The sequence below is a fragment of the Plecotus auritus genome (assembly GCF_963455305.1).
Source record: "Plecotus auritus genome assembly, chromosome: 7".
NCBI classification, from domain to species: Eukaryota; Metazoa; Chordata; class Mammalia; order Chiroptera; family Vespertilionidae; genus Plecotus; species Plecotus auritus.
The window spans coordinates 40497663-40516921 of record NC_137774.1 but is presented as its reverse complement, the minus strand read 5'-3'; the positions used below and the strand labels follow the sequence as shown (position 1 = coordinate 40516921).

Here is a 19259-nt window from a genome sequence, read left to right as displayed (position 1 = left end):
TGTGAAATTAGGTAATGCTGGTCTTCCCAGTTAAGACTATAAATTCCATGAGCAACATGTTCACTACTATAACATTAATGCAATATTTATTCCTCAATTAAAATATGAATTTTATTATAAGATAACCCTCCTGATAAGGAATCACAGATTAGCATATAGACAGAGGCACTGACCTTCTAGACAAGCCCACAGATTAGTTTACAAACATCCAATCTATTTAATCTTCGTGAGACATATTTTAGAAGACAGCTTGAATTAATTTTTTAAAATGGAAATGACAGCTAGCTGTAACTAGGTGAAATGGAACTGATAGGACACCACTCACACCTGAAAGCAGTGGTTAGTGGAAGGGAAAGCTGGACTCTGAAAAGGTACACTCAGTCAATACAGCAAGAGCAATTAAGAGACCTACATGTGGCCCAGCTGGCTTGGCTCAGGGGTTGAGAGTGGACCTATGAACCAGGAGGTCACATGCCCAGGTTGTGGCTCCAACCCCAGTAGGAAGCAGCCAATCAATGATTCTCTCTCATCACTGATGTTTCTCTCTCTCTCTTCCTCTCTGAAGTCAAGAAAAATATATTGTGGTGGGGGGGAGGGGGCGGGGAGAAAGAGACCTACATGTGAATCCAGGCTCTGTCCTTTCGGAGCTGTGCCTCCTCTGGAGCCTTAGGTTCATCAATGGGGACAATGATCACATCTACTCCATAAGGATATTGCTAGAATCAAATGAGATAATGGTTGTAAAACACACACGGCATAATGCCTGGTATATAGGGCACACAATAAACATCAACTGTTAGTAGTTCTACAGGTGTTAACAATAAGTTCTCTCCGTTTATAGGCTCTAGTGTAAATACAAGGAAATTCCCGAAGGCCAAGCCTCACTCCCAGCTCTCCAGGAGTCATCAAAACTTGGTGATTTTGCACCCACGACAGACGGGGATAGTGTGGGGGGCGGGGGCGGGAGGGCGAGGGCGGGGAGGATGCGTTAAAGCAGGAAAAACTCCGAAAAGTGTCTCACGCTTCTTTTAATCGGAAGAATATTACAGGCTCTCCGTCTTCTGGTATAAGTTATAACGTTACAGAACAAGCATTGAATTCAACAATTTAAAAACTAAGTAAGTCTACACGTTGTTATTGCCTGGCAACAGTCTTCCCCATCTGGTTTTCTAAAAAAGTCACCCCTGCCCCATTTCAGTAGACGTGCACCATGCCATAGAGGAACGTCCAGAACAGGACGTAGGTGAAGAGGCCTCCGATGAGGCCTCCTGTAAAGAGAGGTCTTCGTGATTTAAAATATTTGTTCCACCTCCTTCCCGCCTTGAGGATTAGGAGCAGGGAGAGCAGGATGGAGGCAAGCAGATAGAAGATGAAGCCGTAGAGGCCGGTGAGGCCGAGGATGCCGGCCGTGGCCCCCGACAGCGCCGACACCGAGGTCCGGCAGTAATCCAGGACCGCGGCGTTGCCTCGCACGGCTGCCTCGCTGATGAACGGCGGCCCTTCCCGCTTGGCCACCACCGCGGCCATCGCACCCCTGGGGGTCGGCCTCTGCTTTCCCGCGGAGCTGCGGAGAAAATCAAGGTGCAAGTGGCGCCTGGAGCGTGGCGAGTTGGGTTCACACCGCTCCTCCCCCATGGGGCTTCACCTTTCCACTACCTGAAGAGGCCAGCCGGGGGTGGGGGAGCGGCAGCACGTCTGCATTCCCCGCCCAGGCTCGCCCGCTTACCTGGAACACGGTGGCAGTCACTCGGCGTCCCTCAGACAGTCGGCGGTACAGAACCCCGCGGCGCCATCTTGCCCTAGAGCCTGCTGGGAGGGCCCAGCCTGCGCACGCGCCAAGACCTAGCTCCCGCCCTCTAGCGCATGCGCCGCGGGGCACCCAAGCACGCTCCACCTCCTCCCCACTTTACTACTCACACACTGGGACTTCCGAAAGCGGAACAGCGATCTGACGGATGATTGGCTAGAGATTTGTTAACTATTCATGAGGGGGCGGGCCGAGCCGGGCGGCCTTTGTTAACCAGAGGGCGCGGTCGCCGGGATTTTCACTGCGGGCTTCGCTGAACGGTACTTGGCTGCCAGATTGGGGTCGAGATGTCCTACATCCCGGGCCAGCCGGTCACGGCCGTGGTGGTGAGTGCTCTCGCTGGGGCTCCTCCTCCTCCTGGCTTGCTCCCACTTTGCAGAGCGGTAAACTGATACCCCATACAGGTTGGCAAAGCGTCGAACCCAGGGCTCCCAGCCATAACAGGAAAGGCTGGGGCCCAAGAGCCTCAGATCCTGGACCTGGCCAGTCCCCGCCCGCCGCCGCCGCCGCGTTGGACTCCTTTCAGCCGGCCGGGGCGGAGGACTGAGGAGAAAGGCCGGGTTTTGGGGATCTGGTAAAGCACCCAGGGCCTTTCTGGACCTGTGATCTCAGCTGGGTAGCCGCGGGGGGCGGGCGCCGGTCCGGACATCCGTGAGTCGCCGCCTTTGGAATGAGGAAGTGCTTCCTCCACTCCAGTGGGCGCCGCCGCCCCTTACCCCTCCTTACATCCAACTTTGCTTCCTCGGACTCACCACCGCCCAGTCCAGAGTGAAGGCTCATACAACTGGCTTGGTCCCACTGGAACTTTCCCTGGATCCCCAGCCCTTGGGGCAAAGTCCAGGTCCCCCGCCTGGCACTTGGGGCCTGAGAGACCCTTTGGGGTCAGTTCAGGCACCAGGCCCCCCACTTCTCCCCTCCCCCTGGCTTAAGTGTCAAGTGCAATTAGAGTAATCAAAGGAAGGAAGGGAGGCTGGGACATCAGACGTAGATGTGCCACAGCTGGATGGGACCTGGAGGCAGGGAAGTGAGTACCAAAGAGGGCTGGTCATGGCCAGCCACAAAAAGAAGCCCTCAGGAAGGATCCAGATCTCTGAGAAGAAATGCATGTTGGGCAGGCATTGTGTCAGGTGGAAGTCCCAGCTCTGGGGTCATGATCTCAGATGGGTGTGCTGAGTGAGAGTCAGGTGGTGTGGTGTGAAGTCACTGATAAGGTGAACACAGAGTAGCAGTGCAGGCCTGGGCTAGGAGGAAACATTGCTGGGCTTGCTGAGCTGTCCTAACCTTCAGCCTGCTACACCAGCCTGACTTCCAGATCCCTCACTGCCCAGAGAGGAGGAGGGGCCAGGCTTGCTCCTTACCTGGAAAAAAAACGGGTGCAGGCGAGGAGCCAGAGAGGGGGCAGTAACCGTCCTGATTTCACCCAAGTCAGTGACAGGGCCTGTCTCCCAGCCCAAGGGCCTGCGCTTTTTTTTTTTTCTGCATTTTTTGACCTTGAAGGTGGGTCAAAGGTATGTATTGGAGCAGGCCTAGAGGGTCTAGGGCAGCCGTGAGCAGTCCGGCCCCGTTCGGCTGTTCTATCCGGCCCGCGGAGCCGAAAGAGCGGAGGGTTCTCTTGCTCTCCCCTCCGCTCCTTTACTTTGAATTTATATTAGTTCACACAAACACTCCATCCATGCTTTTGTTCCGGCCCTCCGGTCCAGTTTAAGAACCCATTGTGGCCCTCGAGTCAAAAAATTTGCCCACCCCTGGCTAGGGCATGAGGATCTAGGCCTGGTGGGCCTCAAGGATTATGCTTCTTGCTCCCCCCTCTAACATGTCATGGCTGGTCCCTGGGCCTTCCTCAAAGCTGTAGGACCATGACCTCCCACTTCTTCTAACACATGTCTGAATATGGTGGGTGTGGTTTGGCCTCTCTCGTGTATTTGACTAGGGATGGGTGGGAGAGGCTTCCTCACTGGCCCTTGTCATCTTCCATGTAGTTATCTTTTTAAAAAAAATATGTTTTTATTGATTTCAGAGAGGAAGGAAGAGCGAGAGCGAGATAGAAACATCAGTGATGAGCAAGAATCCTTGATCGGCTGCCTCCCACATGCCCCACACTGGGGATCGAGCCCACAACCCATGTGCCCTGACCGGGAATTGAACCCTGACCTCCTGGTTCATAGGTCGATGCTCAACCACTGAGCCACTGGCTGGGTGTAGTTCACATCTTGAGAATATTGAAACCATTTTGGCCCCTTGGAACTCTGGCTCCCTAGGCCCATCTGCCTTCTGGATACCTGCCTGAATGGCTCCTGGCACTCAAACTCAACATGAGATGGTTGTATTCAGCCAGGCCAGGTGGCCAGATGCTCCCCTTGACTCCTCTGTGCTATGAACAGCCCTCAAGTCTGCTCATGTCACTTTACATGTAGTTCATATCCCCTAGCCTCTACATCCCACCTCTAAGAGAAATCCATTCCCTACTACCTACGTGGTCATTCTAGCATCTAACCCGATCACAACCAGCCCTACTTCCCAACTCCTGAGAGCTCCAGTGGGCCCAGAATGAAGATCAGGTCACAGTGACCTGGCCACTCCCTCAGGTCCAGATCAAGTCACCTTTTGGAGTGGGGTGATCTGATCTGATTCCCAGTATTTGGTGACTGGAGCATATCTGCTGAGGGCTTTGAAAGGAGCCTGGCACAGTTGGGAACCACAGCCCCAGATATGGTAGGAGAACCCTAGGACTCTCCTCCACCTCCTACACTGCACAAGAGCAGGGCCTGGGGCTTAGGGAAAAGATCCTTCCCTGGGGCCCAGTCTCCAGGGCCTTTCTGTCTGGCCCCAGCCTCTTAGCCTCATCTCACCTCCCAGTTCCAGTCCTGTGCTGTACACCCTGGTTTCATGGACCTTTATGTATGGCACCCTCAAGCCTCTATTTCTATTCCCTTGGCCAGGACAGCCCCTCCTCTCCTTTCTGAGTTTGATCTCCACTTTTCCTGAGCATCCTGTCTTGCCCTTACCTGGGCTGGCTCGGCAATCTGCCTGCAGTTTTTCTAGGGCCTGACCTCTTCTGCCCTGAGTGATCCCTCCCCTGGGATACAGCCACCCGTCCATAGCAACCATAGCAACCGGGGCTTAGAGCACTTGTTGACTAAGGCTGATGCCTGAGACAGAGGAAGGGGAGAGAGGTTGGGACAGAGTATTATGTGGGTGACTTGATGTGGCTGAGTCCAGTCTCAACCCCCCAGCCTTCCAGGCTGGTGACCAGTTGGATTTCTGCAGAGGGCCTTGGTCCCCACCCTCTTGGCATGGCTGAGCTGTTCCAGCAGCCTGGGAGGCTGCAGGAGATACAGACCAGATTTATTCTCTACTCACCCCAACTCATTCTTTTCTTTGCCAGCAAAGAGTTGAAATTCATAAGCTGCGTCAAGGTGAGAATTTAATCCTGGGCTTCAGCATTGGAGGTGGAATTGACCAGGATCCCTCCCAGAATCCTTTCTCAGAAGATAAGACGGATAAGGTGAGGACCAGAGTCCTGGGGCCTCTCCGTGCAGCAGATGCCCGAGATGGTGGGTCTCTGCTTCCTGGGCCTTTGTGGAAGGAGCAGACCTAATCTCTTGCCAGCAGTCCCCTCTTAGAAGGTCTAAAAAATGATCTGGTGGGAACAAATAGGGGTGGGGGCGAGGAGTGGGCTGCCCAGCCCTAGGAAGGCCTGTTTAGACAGAGCCCAGGAACAGCAGGGGCTGGAGCATCCCTGGGGCAGCCAGCTGTCCCCTTGGCTTTCTTGGCACAGCCTGTGCCTGTGGGTGGGAGCTGGAGGGAGGCTCAGTGCAGGGATAGACAGATGGACAGCTGGGCGTATGCCCTACTGGACTTTGCTCTGTGATAAGGGGCCAGCCCAGTGAACCCAGGGCTTGACGTGGGCTGTCTGTTTCCAGGGCATTTATGTCACACGGGTATCGGAAGGAGGCCCTGCTGAAATTGCTGGGCTACAGATTGGAGACAAGATCATGCAGGTAACAAAAGTCCCAAAGGAGGGAAACAAGGCTTGGGTTGGAGGGGCTGAAGCTTTTGGGAGTGGGGCTGAGGCGGCCCCTGCCTCCTGGGAGACTCAGCCAAGCCATTTTGGAGCCCATGCTGGCCTTGCCCCCAGAGGAAGCTGGCTCTCTTGTGTGTGATAACTGGTGCTTGGCATCCCCTATCCAGGGATCATCCGCTTGGGGCCTGCTTGGGTAACCCAGGCTCCCCAAAGCCCATCCTACTTCCAGATCCCAGAGCGTCAGGAGCTAAGGTGGCTGTATTTTCTCCCTGGGTCAGGTGAACGGCTGGGACATGACCATGGTTACACACGACCAGGCCCGGAAGCGGCTCACCAAGCGCTCGGAGGAGGTGGTGCGCCTGCTGGTGACGCGGCAGTCGCTGCAGAAGGCCGTGCAGCAGTCCATGCTGTCCTAGCAGCCCGCCGAGGTCCCGACTCGTGCCTGCCGCCGCTTTGTACAGTGACACTACTTCCACAGTCTGCCCCTCGTCCTGGCTTCTGCTGAGTGCTGGGCCCCACTCAGACGGGCAAGAGCTGGTCCCAGAGGCCTGACTGGCCTGCCTTCCCCTCTCACCAGTAGCCTGAGGCTCCGGGACCAGCCCTCCCTTGGACACCGAGGACTGGAAATGGCCTGGAGCTGAGTTGTAGTCTGTCTGTAGTGACCACAAGCTCAGCCCCCAGACCCTGCTGCCTGGTCTCAGCAATGCCCAGGTGAGCAGGGCCCCCCACTTCCTGAGAGCGGCACAAAGCAGAACAATACCTGGTGGGCCAGCTCTGCTCTCTGTCTCAGCTCCCAAGTGCCTGTGTCCCACGCGTTCCCATTGCTCAGAGGGGATTAGACACTTTCAGAGGCAGAAGTCTGCCAGGATGGAAGCTAGCAGGCTCAGTTCACCGATCGCTCCCCCACTCATCCGAGGGGTGCTAGCCTTCCAGGGTTCACCAGCTTACAAGATTTAGCCACGGTTTGAGGCTGACTTTTGAGGGCAGTTTTAGGATCGCAAATCTCCTCTATGCCTGTGCATTTAACTTTTGTACTTTTTTAATCACTTTGATACAAAAGGTTTTTATCTTACTATTTGGAGATGCCAGTTCTACTTTGAATTTAGCTTACTAATTCAATCTGGGAATGACTCTTAGCAAATCAGAAAACCTTATTTTGGTTACTGTGGAAATGGGGCTGTATGAAGTCCCCCCCCACCCCAATCTTGTGCCCAATAAACAGTGCTGGGATTCACAGGGGTCTCTGCTAAGGTGCAGGGCTGGGGTACTTGGGGGTGGATTATGGGGACAGCTTTGTTTATAAGGCTGGCTGACCTGGCCCTGGCTGCTCTGGGAAGAAGCCCCACTGTTCCTAGGCCCACCAGACATGTGCTTGGCCTGGCCACATCCACCTTCACCCAACTTCTCTTGTGAATCGGGTCTCAGTGCCCACCCAGGAGGAGCCTCATGGAGACCAAGGGGTTCATGGGAAAAATACCCTCCCTCTAAGGCTCTTAAGAGCACTCGGTTGATCACAGCCAGGGATGCAACCCCAAATGTTTCCAGAGGCTGCCATCTGACAAAATGGGGTGACTGGAGCCCTCCAGGCCTCTGGCTGGCCCACCATGGGATGCACCACCAGCTCTGGGAATTGTTGCCACTCATGGGCTCACTGACAAATCAGATTTTTGAAATCCCACTTTTAAAGTGTGGCACCTGGTAACATACTGGGTGGCCTAAATAAAACAGGTGTACATACTTGGTCAGGCTGCAATCTTGCTTTGGGGAAATGAGCCTAAGCCAGTGGTTGGCAAACTCATTAGTCAACAGAGCCAAATATCAACAGTACAATGATTGAAATTTCTTTTGAGAGCCCAATTTTTTAAACTTAAACTTCTTCTAACGCCACTTCTTCAAAATAGACTCGCCCAGGCCGTGGTATTTTGTGGAAGAGCTACACTCAAGGGGCCAAAGAGCCGCATGTGGCTCGTGAGCTGCAGTTTGCCGACCATGGGCCTAAACTATTTGGTATTTTTACACCTGGATTGATGAAGAATCTGGAACCATCAGACATCCCTCCACTCCCAGTGGTGGCGTGCCCTTTAAGACCTCATCCAACCCCTTCTCACAACCACAGCGTGAGCAGAGTGCCCTTGGGAATGCAGGCGTGGGACCTACCTGGCCCTGAGCAGACAGGCGTCTTGCACTACCGAAGCGGGGTACCCTGATGAAGTGCTAGGTCGGCACGCAGTCACCTTGGGAGGCCATCTCCCTAAGCCCCAAGGACTTGATTCTGAAGCCAACACACCTGCCTCCTGCATCTGGCAAATGCTTAGCGCACAAAAGGAAACAGGTTTTAATCCAGGATACAGGCCCCTCATTGAACTTGTAGTAAAAAGTTGGGAGAGTGGATAGACAACCTCAAGGCATGTACAAGGCACGTTTCCAGAGGCTGCCATCTGGTGTCAACTGGTTGGAATGGGAGGGAAGGGGTTTTGGGATCAGGGTTGGCCCATGGGTCTTATGTGAGGTGGTCTCAAGTCCTTCTCTGAAGCTACTGAACAGCCCAAAACTGGCGAGTCTCAGGTCTGGGGCAAGTGAGGGAAGGCAGGCCTGCCCTCCAGGGGAGCTCACCATTTGGCGGGTCCAACAGGCCTCTAAGGCACGAAGTGTGTGTGTGTGTGTGTGTGTGTGTGTGTGTGTGGCCTCTAAGGCACGAAGTGTGTGTGTGTGTGTGTGTGTGTGTGTGTGTGGCCTCTAAGGCACGAAGTGTGTGTGTGTGTGTGTGTGTGTGTGTGTGTGGCCTCTAAGGCACGAAGTGTGTGTGTGTGTGTGTGTGTGTGTGTCCTGTATCCAGACATAGGGTAAGGAGCAGCAAAGGGTTTCACGTGGGCCCCTGACTGGAAAGTAGAGGTAGGAAGACAGCCACTCACTTCCAAAACATCCCTCCAAAAAAACCCAAAAGGGGTGTTAGCGTGATAAAGTGCCACAGGGTGTTGGGAGTGAGCCCAGTTCAGAACCGATCTGTTGGGCACCTCAAGACCCAGAAATACTGTTTCTTTACTAGGCACTGGCCTGGGCCACCTGTGCCTGCAGTTGTGGAAGTTGGGTTATGTAGAATAAGTGTCAGGAAGGGGAGTGTTCAGACTCAGAGAAGGGACCCCAAGGCCTAATCCCAAAGTCGTAGCCCCTCTGCCACCAGCACCAGCACCCCTCAGTCCACTGGCCACAGCACCTGGCTGCTTGGTCTCTGGGAACAGCAGTGGCACCAAAGCTGCAAGTTCAGTCCTTTAAGCTGCTCCCAGAAACACTGATTGCTCGAGGCAAGGCCTGCTCCCAGCTCCGCGTCCAGTCCTGCTTGGCATGGCTGTCAGAACCTGTGGGTGCTGCCTGAAGCCTTAAAGAAAATAGAAATGGCAGCATCAAGTTGCAGGGGGCCCAGATGACTGGCCAGTAAGACCCGAGAGGGGCCGCCAGCAGTCAGCCTTTTAATCTTGGAGCAGAGTCAGGCGTCTGTCTCAGAGGGAGGTTTCTCCCTGGCCCTGCAAAGTCCTGGACGAAGGCAGGCTGGTTTGTGTTTAAGGTGTTTGGCTCTGAGGAAGAGAATGCTTCTCCGATGTTGCACACTGAGCCAGCCCTGCACTCCAGACCGCTCTCCAGCCTCCTGGTTGGGCACAGGGCCCGGGCCACTGACACTGGGGCCCTGGGTGCTAGTTCACCTGCTCATACCCGGGTTTCCTTCTGTACAAGCAGAAGTGCTGGATGAAGAAGACAATGTCGAAGAAGATGGAGAAGATGCCGAGTCCAAACTTGGTTGGGTCTCCAAAGATCAGTGTCCACTGGTCTGTTAACAGCCAGAGGGGACAGAATCTGGTTTTAGGTTGGCAGCTCCTGGGGTTGTGGAGGGTGGGGGTCCTCACCTGTCCAGGAAACCACCAACCCTGCCCTTGCAGATGCCCCTGGGGGAACTAGGGGCTGGGACTGCTTGGATTCCCAAGCCTTGGGGCAGGGAGGGGGGGTGGCGGCGCTAGTCCGGCCCACCGCTGATAGACTCACCATTGTTGTAGGACTGGAGGAACATCTGCAGGAGGCTGAAGCAGCCCCCAGTGAAGTCCAGAAGCACGTTGCCAATGCTCCAGCCCTCGGTGCTTTTGTAGGCAAAGTTCATGTAGGCCTGGGCAGCCAGACAAAGACATGGAGGGCGGTGAGGGGGCTGGGTGGCTGCCTCATAAGCCTCGTGACTGCCACTCCAAACAAGAGCGGCTCTAATTCCTCCCACTCATGTGCTCCGGCCTCGGCTCCAAAGAACACAGTGATCTTTGGGCTCTGACAAGGCTTGGCAGAGAACAGCTTGGGTGGTCCTGGGGGTCTCATCTGCACGCACAGTGAACAGGGCCTCTGCCTCCCCTCCTTGCACCACACAACCCCGATGGAGGGAGGCTGGCATGCTGCTTCTTCATCTTCTTCCTTCCTCCCTGTTCCAGGACAAAGCCCTCTTGTGGTTTTCCAGCCACTCGGATTTTCCTCATCTCCCATGAAAACTCCCCACTCAGCCTGGACTTCGTGCTGTGCTTGCGACCCGGGCTGGGAGAACAGCCTGGTTTGGAACACCAGCTCCACCACTGGCGCCCATTGCCTTGGGCGTTCTCCTAGCCTTGGTTTCTCCAGCTGTAGACTGGGCTTACCTCCCGCCTCAGCCCTGCTTGGGTGCCGGGGTCTCTGTCTCAGGCTTCCCAGGTCTAGTGGGCGGACATATTGGACACCCCCTTCTCCTGCTGCCAGTGCCATGCCTCCTCCCTCCAACGCCAGCACCCTCTGGGTTCCTCTGACTAGGCCTCTGGAGGGGTCTTCTCCCAGTCAGCCGTCAGCCAGGTCCCCTTTTTTGTCCTCTCCCACCCTCTCCATACTTGCTGCCACCTCTCCAGTCTTGGACAGTTTCAAACGTCTCCAAATTGGAACTCCTGCCTCCCAGCTTTTCCAGCCCCAAGCTTTCCCACATTCAGGGACCGAGGCCCCACTTCCCTCAAGACCTGCCCCCACCCGGAAGCCTTCTTCCCAAGCCCCTGGTACCCGGCCCCACCTTCCTTTAGCTCAACCCTGCTCGACCAGCCAGGTGTCCTTGCTGCATCCACGCTTTTCTGCCTGTGCTCTGTGTAAGCTGCCCCTAGCCTGGAATTCCCCCTCCTCTCGTGTCCACAGAACTGAGTCTTGTTTATCCTTCAGGGTCTGGCTCTGCTTCCAGGCCCCTGAAGAGACTGGCCTTGACTCTGGCCAAAACATTCTCTTTCCTGAGCCCACGGGCATGAGGTTCCCTGTGCTGGGGAAGCTGAAAAGGGGCTTCTCCACAGAGAACAAGGTGAGAACGAGGCCTCCACTCATAAATGGAGTCTGCAGTTGGCACTTACGTCATAAGCTATGCTGTCCCAGGCCACTCCAGCAATGGGGCAGGCATGCTTGACTCTAAGTCCCTGGGTCTGCAAAGGCCTGAGCGCTCGAGGGAGGCTGCTGAGGGCCCACAAGGAAGGCCTGGATGGGAGTGGAGGTCAGGGGGTTCCCTCCCCGCACCTGATCTTTCAGGGCTGTCGGCTATGGTAATGGGGCAGAACTGAAGCCGCTAGGAAAATTGGGATGGAGACCTGCACCACCCCTGACTCTCAGAGCTGAGTGTGAGCTCAGAGTCTCCGCTGAAGTCTTCGTGAGATTTTGGTGCCAGGGAAGAGCAGGCAGCGGTGTGGCCAGCTTTCACCTGGTCCCGTCCTGCTGGGCCCAATGGCTTCCACTGCGGCCTCCCATGCCTGGTCCTCGCCCCAGCCAGGACAGGGCCTGGGGCCTGTATCTCACCCCCCTCACCCCAATGGCCATATGTAAAATAAGGAAGGCCCCAGAAGTACCTGTGGAAAATACTTGACCAGTGTCACCGCGAGCTTGATGTAGGAGAAGCAGAAGAGAAACTGCAGCCACGTGGTTACCCCGACTGCGGCCATAATCATGATGATGAGCGCGAAGAGCCACGAGAGCACCAGGAAGCCGATGGCGGGCCAGGACACCCGCTGGTCACCGCGCTGAGGATGACGGGGGAAGGGGTGGGAGGTGGGCGTGAGTGGGAGCAATGCTCTTGTCACTATCGGGGCCTCTAGTTCAGTCCTTCTTGGACTTTCTAGAGCCCAATTGCTTCTTGTTTCCACAATGCAGAACTGGGTGCCTCTCAGAGCCCCCCAGGAGCGAAGGATGTTGGGGATGGAACCCAACACCATTCCAGCCCAGGCTGGTTCCATGATGCAGAGGGAGCCTGATAACTCTGGAACCTGTCCCCACCCCTACCCTTCCCCAAAGGAGGCTCCTTCACCCAAGCTCCACAGCAAAGAGTAAGAAAACCTGGAAGGTTAGTGAAGGTGGGGCCCACGCCGTGTGGCTGGCCTTGCGTGTGTGAAGGGAACTCCGTGAGGGAAGTGGTGCACCCACGGGGAAGTGAAAGAAAACGCCACGTCAGCGACCAGACACATGGCCCAACATGGCTGAGTCCAGACCCCTCAGGACCTCTCGGGGCCCTCGTGAGCCTCCTCCTCACACTGAACCCCAGCTACCTCCATCGGCTCACGGCTGCTCTCACTGCCCCTTGGCCTTCACAGTCGGGTGCCCCAGCTGGGGGTGCCCCACCCTGTCCCTCTTCCCCATGGCCTGGCCTATTATCTTGGCCCAATAATCAATCAGATGTTGAGTGATCAAACACGTGTCCTCTCTGAGGGGCTCTGTGTCTTTGTAGTAAAACAGCAGGTGTGGTAGCAGGGGGTGGTGGTGGGTGCTGCCTGGCAGCCACAGGGGGCAGGTGCCATTCCATCTCTCACCTCGTACAGGAGGCACTGCACCAGGACAACCAGGGTGAGGGCCACGGCGTGCAGGCTGAAGAAGACATCGTTACTCTCCACAGGGTTCACTCCATTCGGGTATTTGAGGAAAAACTGCTCCTGTTGGGGGGGGGAGGTGTGTGTGTGGTGAAACTGAGTGAGGGGCAGACAGGCCATGAACTGCTTGGGCTGGGCTGTGGTGGGCGGGCAGGGCCATACCTTGATGTGTGGCACCCAGAAGAGGCCAACGTTGAACACGCTGTAGGCCACGAAGCCCGTCAGGTTCAGGGTGACGAAGTCGAAGCTCAGACCAACAACACTGTGGGAGGGGAGATGGAGACAGGGCAGGTGAGCAGGCTAGTGAAGGCATGGGAGGGGAGGGGAAAGAGCTCCCAGTACACGGGAAGGAGGACCCGGTGGGAAGGTTTCACCCCCAAGCAGAGCACTGGCCTTGGGTCTCCCTTCATGCCAGTCGATATCACTCAATCCCACCCTCTTGGGAGCCAGTTTCCTCCTGCCTCAAGTCCTGGCCCCCTGAGGGAAACCTGGGGCCTCCTGCAGAAAGGTGTCGTTTCCCCTCCCTGGCTCCCTGCTCAGCAGCCCCTCAGGAGGCGAGGGTGATTGTGGGAAAGCTTGTGTCCTTGCTGCATGAAGACGCAATCGCAGGCCCACTTTGTCCTCCTTTCCTCCCAAGGATGTATAATTGTCATACAATATCCTATTCATTTCAGAAATAGACCATAGTGATTTGATATTTATATACATTACAAAATGATCCCCATAACAGGTCTAGTTACCACCTGTCACTATACAGTTATTACAATATTATTGATTATATTCCCTGTGCTATACATCACATCCTCATGAGTTATTTATTTTACGCCTGGAAGTTTGTACCTCTTAATCCCGTTCACCTATGGCACCTACTCCCCAATGTCTCCCCACTACCCTGCTCTGGTAACCACTAGTTTGTTACCTATACCAATAAATCTCTGTGTCTGTTTTTGTGCCAGGACGATGCTGTTTTGATTACTATAGACTTGTAGTATAGTTTGATATCAGGGAATGTGATATCTCTTCTTTTTTAAGATTGCTTTGGCTATCTGGGGTCTTTGTGGTTTTTATACCAATTTTAGGATTCTTTGTTGTAGTTCTGTGAAAAATGCCTTTGGTAATTTGATGGGGATTGCATCAAATCTGCTATTGCTTTGGGTAAGTGTGAACATTTAAACAATATTAATTCTTCCAATCTGTGAGCATGGTATATCTTTCTACTATTTGTATCTTCGTCAATTTCTTTCATTGATGTCTCTTTTCAGAATACAGATCTTTCACCTCCTTAGTTAAATTTATTCCTAGATATTTTACTTTTTTAGATGCAACTAATTATAAGTAGGATTTTCTTCATTTCTCTTTCTGAAACATTGTTATTCATGTATAGAAATGCAATTTAAATGGATTTCCTCCACATACAGTCTAGGTGCCTTTAAAACGAGTTTTGCTGTGCCCCAGGGTGGGTGAGTCCTTGCACAGGCCCTCGTAATATCCCTCCCTGCTGCAGGCCTCCGTGTGGGAGATGGATGCCCTTCGTTACCATGTCTCCATCTCTCCTACCCTTCTGTATGTGGTCCCTCTACTTGTTGTGCAGAAGCTATTCAATAGGCCCTCAGTTCTCTTTTTTTAAAAACATATTTTTATTGATTTCAGAGAGGAAGGCAGAGGGAGAGAGATAGAAACATCAATGATGAGAATCATTGATGGGCTGCCTCCTGCACACCCCCTACTGGGGATTGAGCTAGAAACAACGCATGTGCCCTTGACTGGAATTGAACCCCAGGCCCTTCAGTCCGCAGGCCAATGCTTTATCCACTGAGTCAAACCGGCTAGGCCCAGGCCCCAGTTCTTTAGCAGGAACTGCTCTATATGTAGCGCATATTCAGTATATCTGTGGGAGGAGGTGAGTTCAGGGTCTTCCTACACCCTTATCCTGACCTCGCCTCCCTCTTTGTTTTTATAATCAAGGTGGGAAGGTTTCATCTCCAAGGCTGAAGGATCCACCTCCGGTACTATAGCACAACTTGACATTAATTCCTCCAGGGCTGGATGGACCGAGATAAGAGAATATTTGGGTGGACTTCGCCTGCACCCAGCCTGTTCTCCGTTCTCCACTTCTCTGAGAAGCCCCACGGTGTTGCTTTCACAGGGAGGAGCTGAATTGGGCAAGAGACCAACTGCCCAGCAGTACAAGTGCCACCACAGGCTCTTAGAGCTCTCACCTCAACAACTTTCTAGAAAGGGCAGGAAAGGAGATAAGCAGAGGGGGAAAGGCTTAACTCATGCTACCTACTGCCTCGTGGGAATGCCCATCATACGGGCACCAAATGAACCTGAACATACAGCTCAGCAGATTACCTTTTCCGCCTCCAGTTCATGATCACCTGCGGGTAGAAGGAGATGGACCAGGCCGCAAAGTAGATCCAGCCAATCACCTGGTTTATGATATTGATGACGTTGCTGCGGATCACCAAGAAGCGTATCCTTGGGCTGGAAAGGATTTGGAGACCAGGATGAGCTGAAACAGGGCTCCCTAGAGAAACCCCCACGTGACAGCGCTGCCTTCTTCTCACCATTTAAACCCCAGCTTACCCGGTTTGGTTGGAATGATTTTCATGCAGAAAAACAGTAATTTGTCCCACATTTCGAGATGTCACTTGAAAAGAGGACTCTGTCACTCTGGGAGGCACCACAACCTATAGGAAAACTGAATTCGATCCAGTGCCATGTACTTGTTGGGACCTGAGTGCCCAGCTGCAGACTATGCACTAGGAAATGTAGGGACATATCACACAGGGTCCCTGCCTTCCGGGAGCTTACTAACCAAGGGGAGAAACACGACCAACCAGCCAACTGGAACCCCCGCCCCCACACCTATGTGTTATGTTAGACTTTCTGAGCAGAACTTGGTTCTGCCCTTGGGCCTACCCCTGAGGGAAGGTGGGACGGTTCCCTTCCTCTCACCAGCAATTCGATCGGTGGATCAAGCCAGACCTCAGAGAGCTGAATGCCAGGACCTGCTGTTAGAACCACTGGCTTTTCTTAGCCTGCAGCAGGAGACACCCTGGGGCAGGAGAAGTGGTGTCTAATGATGTGTGATGTTTACCATGGGATGAGATGAGATTCCCTTCTCACAGGAAGCCCATGCTTCCACACGGTCTGCTTGCTAAGGGGCTCAGAGCCAGTTTGCAGCCCATTTCTACAACCATACAGGGCCTCGTGGCATGCCTTATGGTCATCAATTTCATCCCTGTATTCATCTTGTCTTGTTTTTTGTTAAAACCCTGGTTTATTTTATACTGCCTCCCCTATTGATGTTTTTTGTAATCTAATTTATCAATAATTGGCTCAAATCCTTAGTAAGGCAGAAGCAGGGTATATATTAACAGACCAATGCTTAAGGGTTATGAATAGTTATCGCTGTAATACCAGACAGACTCTGGCACTGGGTTTTGGAAATAACACTCAACCAATAGGATCTCAGAACAGTGCTTTGCAAACCTTAATGTGGACCCAAATCATCCAGGGATCATGCTCAGGTGCAGATTTTGAATCAGTGGATCTGGAGCGGGGCCTGGGAGTCTGCATTACTAAAAGGTTTCTAGCAGGGACAATGCTGCTAGGCCTTGAACACCCTTTGAGTAGCAAAGTCTTCGAAAACTACCTTAAGAAGTTCTTCTACATTCACAGAACCATTTTCTGCCTTACATTTCTTACCATCACGTTCCTAATTCCGTCTACACGGCATAAGACGCCCGTCCTCAAGGAGACCAACAAAGCCAAAATCAGAGACTTCTAGAGGGATGGGACAGGGGCAGCCCACGGTCTAAAAACAAGGTGGCCTACTTCCAGAAGCACTTAATTAAAATGTGTTTTGTTACCCAGCAGTTCTCTACCCACCAGGTAAGGTTCATTACTTACTTCATCCGGCAGCTCAAGGATAGTGGTATTTTTTGAATGAAATGTGATTTCAAAAGTGATCACCAAGGTTGCATTCAGCGGATGCCTGTGGGGGACAAGAGTCTGATTACTACTGAGGAGTGGGACACTGTGCCATCTCAACCCACCTCTGGATTTCACATGGGGCCTGTCATTTCTCAAGCAGTTAGGGTGAGGAAGTGCTATGGGCTCAATCTGAGGGGAGAGAAGGTGGGCTCCCTGCTCCTTAGGAGTTTTCTATCTTTTTTAAAAAAAATTTATTTTTATTGATTTCAGAGAGGAAGAGAGTAAGGGAGAGGGAGAGAGAGATACAAACATCAATGATGAGAGAATCATTGATAGGCCACCTCCTGCACACTCCCTACCAGGGATGGAGCCCACAAACCAACTACCTGGTTCATAGGTCAACGCTCAACCACCGAGCCATACCGGCCAGGCAGGAGTTTTCTGTCTTTATCAGAGAAGATGTCCCTACTGGGGCTGAGAACATGGGGTGTGAAACTGGCTGTGAATGCCAAATAAGATGTCCAGGGGCCGACTGGACCACGACACTTGCTCTGGTGGGAAAGGCTTCCGAGAGGATTCAGGTCTGAGCAGGGAGCATTGTGTACCCAGAAAGCCATGAGACATGTCTGAGCAGCCCATGGGGTCTCAGGTCTGCACTGAGAGGCCTGGCGTTAATGTGCAAGGCAGTGGAAAGCCACTCCAGGGTTCTGGAGAGGGGAGAGCTGTGGTGAGGGGATGACATGTCAGATTCACGAGGTATCCGGGTGGCTGGGCTATAGACAGAATGTAGGTCTGTTGGGGAGCCTTGGTACCAAAACTTTGGTTTGAGAACAGACTTCCCAGGATGGGTGAGGAAAGGGAGAGGGGGAGAGAGAGGACAGTGCTCCAGACCTTCCTCTACAGGATCCATGTGACTGGGAGGCAGGCGCAGTGTGAAGCAGTGAATGATGCAGAAGAGGGAGGCTCTCAGCACAGTCTGAACTAGGTCGGCACCCTCATGCCTGAACCAGCAGAGGTCAGCAAGAAAGACTCTCGGTCAAGGCTAAGTGTGAGGGTCAAACGAGATCCACCAGATGGAGTCACTTCTGCCTTTGGAAGTGATCTAACAAATGCTCAGCTCCTTACCCCGGACCTCAGGGCTCTCCTCAAATACTTAGAGCCTTGGAAAGGGCCACTCTGAAGTCTGGCATTAACTGCTGGTCACTCAAGGACTCTTTTTGGCTGGGGAAAAGGCTCATGACTGGGGAGAAAACCCCTTCCTGCTCCTTCCACCGGAAACAAGGGTTCTGTGAGTGGGGGAAGAGAGACTCTGGGACCTCGGTCTGCAGTCCAGGGCTAGTGCCTCTCTTCCTCTGTTTTCTCTGAAAGTGACGAGGCACGAGCATCACACTTGAAATATGAAGGGACTGAGCCAGCCGTGGGGTGACGAGCTGGGCCGAGGGCAGCTCTGGGGCTGGGAACTTACTGAAGGGTGATGCTGACATTGGTTGAGCTCCCATTTTCCAGCTTCACAGTGGGAGGAACAGCAAGGTTGACCGTCGACTCTGGAAGGACCCAAATCAGTGGCATTAGTCATGAGGTCAGAGACTTAGGCCCACAAGGAGAGATGGACAAGGGCCCCTGCCATCTGAACTCAGGAACTATGCCTCACGATGACCCCTATCTTCTAGGTGAAGACATGGAGGTTCTGAGGGACTAAGTGATGCGACTGGAAACCAAAACCCTCATTATGCTCTTTCACCTCCTGCTGGCATTTGAGGGAGACACAAGCCTGAGCAGAAGATGCTGCCGCTTCCTCCTCCCCAACATCACAGGCTCTGAGGCTATGCAGCCGAGTTATCCAGAGACAGTTTTAGAAACTAAAGGAATTCAAGCCACAATCCGGGACTGGAAAATGTGGACTTGAACCACCTCTTTAGATGGAAGTCACAGGAGTCTCCTATTTGTGGAGCTTCAGTGGCCCCGCAGAATGGGTCCAGTCTCTCCTTGAGCATTTCTTTGATTACTGTCAGCTGAGTCCAGTGGTGTTGGCAGAGCCAAGTCCTGGAAACATACCGTGCCAGAGGCAGGTATGTTGTCAGCCTGACCCTTAGCTCAGGTGCCAGGGGTGGGTTTCATTATCTAAGTTTAGCCAGGCACAAGGAATGGACACAATCATATGGGCTCAGCCAGAAGTGACAATTACAAAGAGGCCACAAGAATGAAGAATTACAGCTTGATCTTTAACCATGATTTAACATAATTCCTTTGTCTTAAACTCTAGTAAAGCTTCCTGGAATCATACTGTATAAAATAAACGCGCTGCACCGGCTCTGGGTCACTGTCTCTCCATCAGAGGGCCAGCTGTCCCACCCGGTCCTAGCTTTCTCTACAGTCTCCTGTGTCTGTCTCTTTCTTTTTCTCAATCCCCTTTTGCCCCTACTCAGGACTTGTGTCCACTCTCTAGCTGTGCTGGTTGCGGTCCAAGAGAGAAATACTTATACTCATACACAGGGCCCAGCTAACCTGTTTCTCAAAATACCCTGTTGGGTTCCCATATGAACTTGAACCCAGCTCAACCCATTCACTGATCCCCTTCCTGAGGCTGACTCTGCTGGGGACTGGG

The 19259-nt window shown here is 53.3% G+C and overlaps 3 protein-coding genes across 9 annotated transcripts in view; 1 reads left to right on the top strand and 2 right to left on the bottom strand.

The window, feature by feature from the left end:
• Window positions 1–1013: 1013 nt before the first annotated feature.
• Window positions 1014–1922, bottom strand: EMC6 (ER membrane protein complex subunit 6). The gene is made up of 2 exons (XM_080678607.1): window positions 1727–1922; window positions 1014–1564 (listed from the first exon to the last, which is right to left on the bottom strand). Exon 2 carries the CDS (start codon window positions 1525–1527, stop codon window positions 1195–1197), a length of 333 nt encoding a protein of 110 aa, XP_080534733.1. The 5' UTR covers window positions 1528–1564; window positions 1727–1922; the 3' UTR covers window positions 1014–1194.
• On the top strand, window positions 1873–7573 carry TAX1BP3 (Tax1 binding protein 3). Its single transcript, XM_080678606.1, has 4 exons — window positions 1873–2133; window positions 5193–5312; window positions 5731–5808; window positions 6110–7573. Exons 1-4 carry the CDS (start codon window positions 2095–2097, stop codon window positions 6245–6247), a joined length of 375 nt encoding a protein of 124 aa, XP_080534732.1. The 5' UTR covers window positions 1873–2094; the 3' UTR covers window positions 6248–7573.
• A 557-nt stretch (window positions 7574–8130) lies between these two features.
• Window positions 8131–19259, bottom strand: part of CTNS (cystinosin, lysosomal cystine transporter) — a 15663-nt gene continuing 4534 nt past the window's right edge. For 3 of the 7 annotated variants that reach the window (XM_080678600.1, XM_080678599.1, XM_080678601.1), the window contains 10 exons: window positions 18120–18198; window positions 16631–16715; window positions 15302–15405; window positions 15068–15199; window positions 12875–12974; window positions 12656–12775; window positions 11702–11872; window positions 9867–9984; window positions 9540–9654; window positions 8131–9207 (listed from right to left, as the gene is read on the bottom strand). In XM_080678600.1, the coding sequence (XP_080534726.1) occupies window positions 9093–9207; window positions 9540–9654; window positions 9867–9984; window positions 11702–11872; window positions 12656–12775; window positions 12875–12974; window positions 15068–15199; window positions 15302–15405; window positions 16631–16715; window positions 18120–18198 (1139 nt within the window). In that variant the 3' untranslated portion in view covers window positions 8131–9092. Of the gene's footprint in view, window positions 9208–9233; window positions 9655–9866; window positions 9985–11701; window positions 11873–12655; window positions 12776–12874; window positions 12975–15067; window positions 15200–15301; window positions 15406–16630; window positions 16716–18119; window positions 18199–19259 lie in introns of those variants that run through there. The other 4 variants (XM_080678604.1, XM_080678602.1, XM_080678603.1 and 1 more) reach the window with 4 other exon arrangements.

Excerpts from the sequence above, each read along its gene's own strand:
- EMC6 (XM_080678607.1), bottom strand. The coding sequence starts at position 1,527 with ATGGCCGCGGTGGTGGCCAAGCGGGAAGGGCCGCCGTTCATCAGCGAG.
- TAX1BP3 (XM_080678606.1), top strand. The coding sequence starts at position 2,095 with ATGTCCTACATCCCGGGCCAGCCGGTCACGGCCGTGGTG. Across the intron at positions 5,313-5,730 it reads CAGAAGATAAGACGGATAAG|GGCATTTATGTCACACGGGT; the intron begins GTGAGGACCAGA and ends GTCTGTTTCCAG. Across the intron at positions 5,809-6,109 it reads TTGGAGACAAGATCATGCAG|GTGAACGGCTGGGACATGAC; the intron begins GTAACAAAAGTC and ends TCCCTGGGTCAG.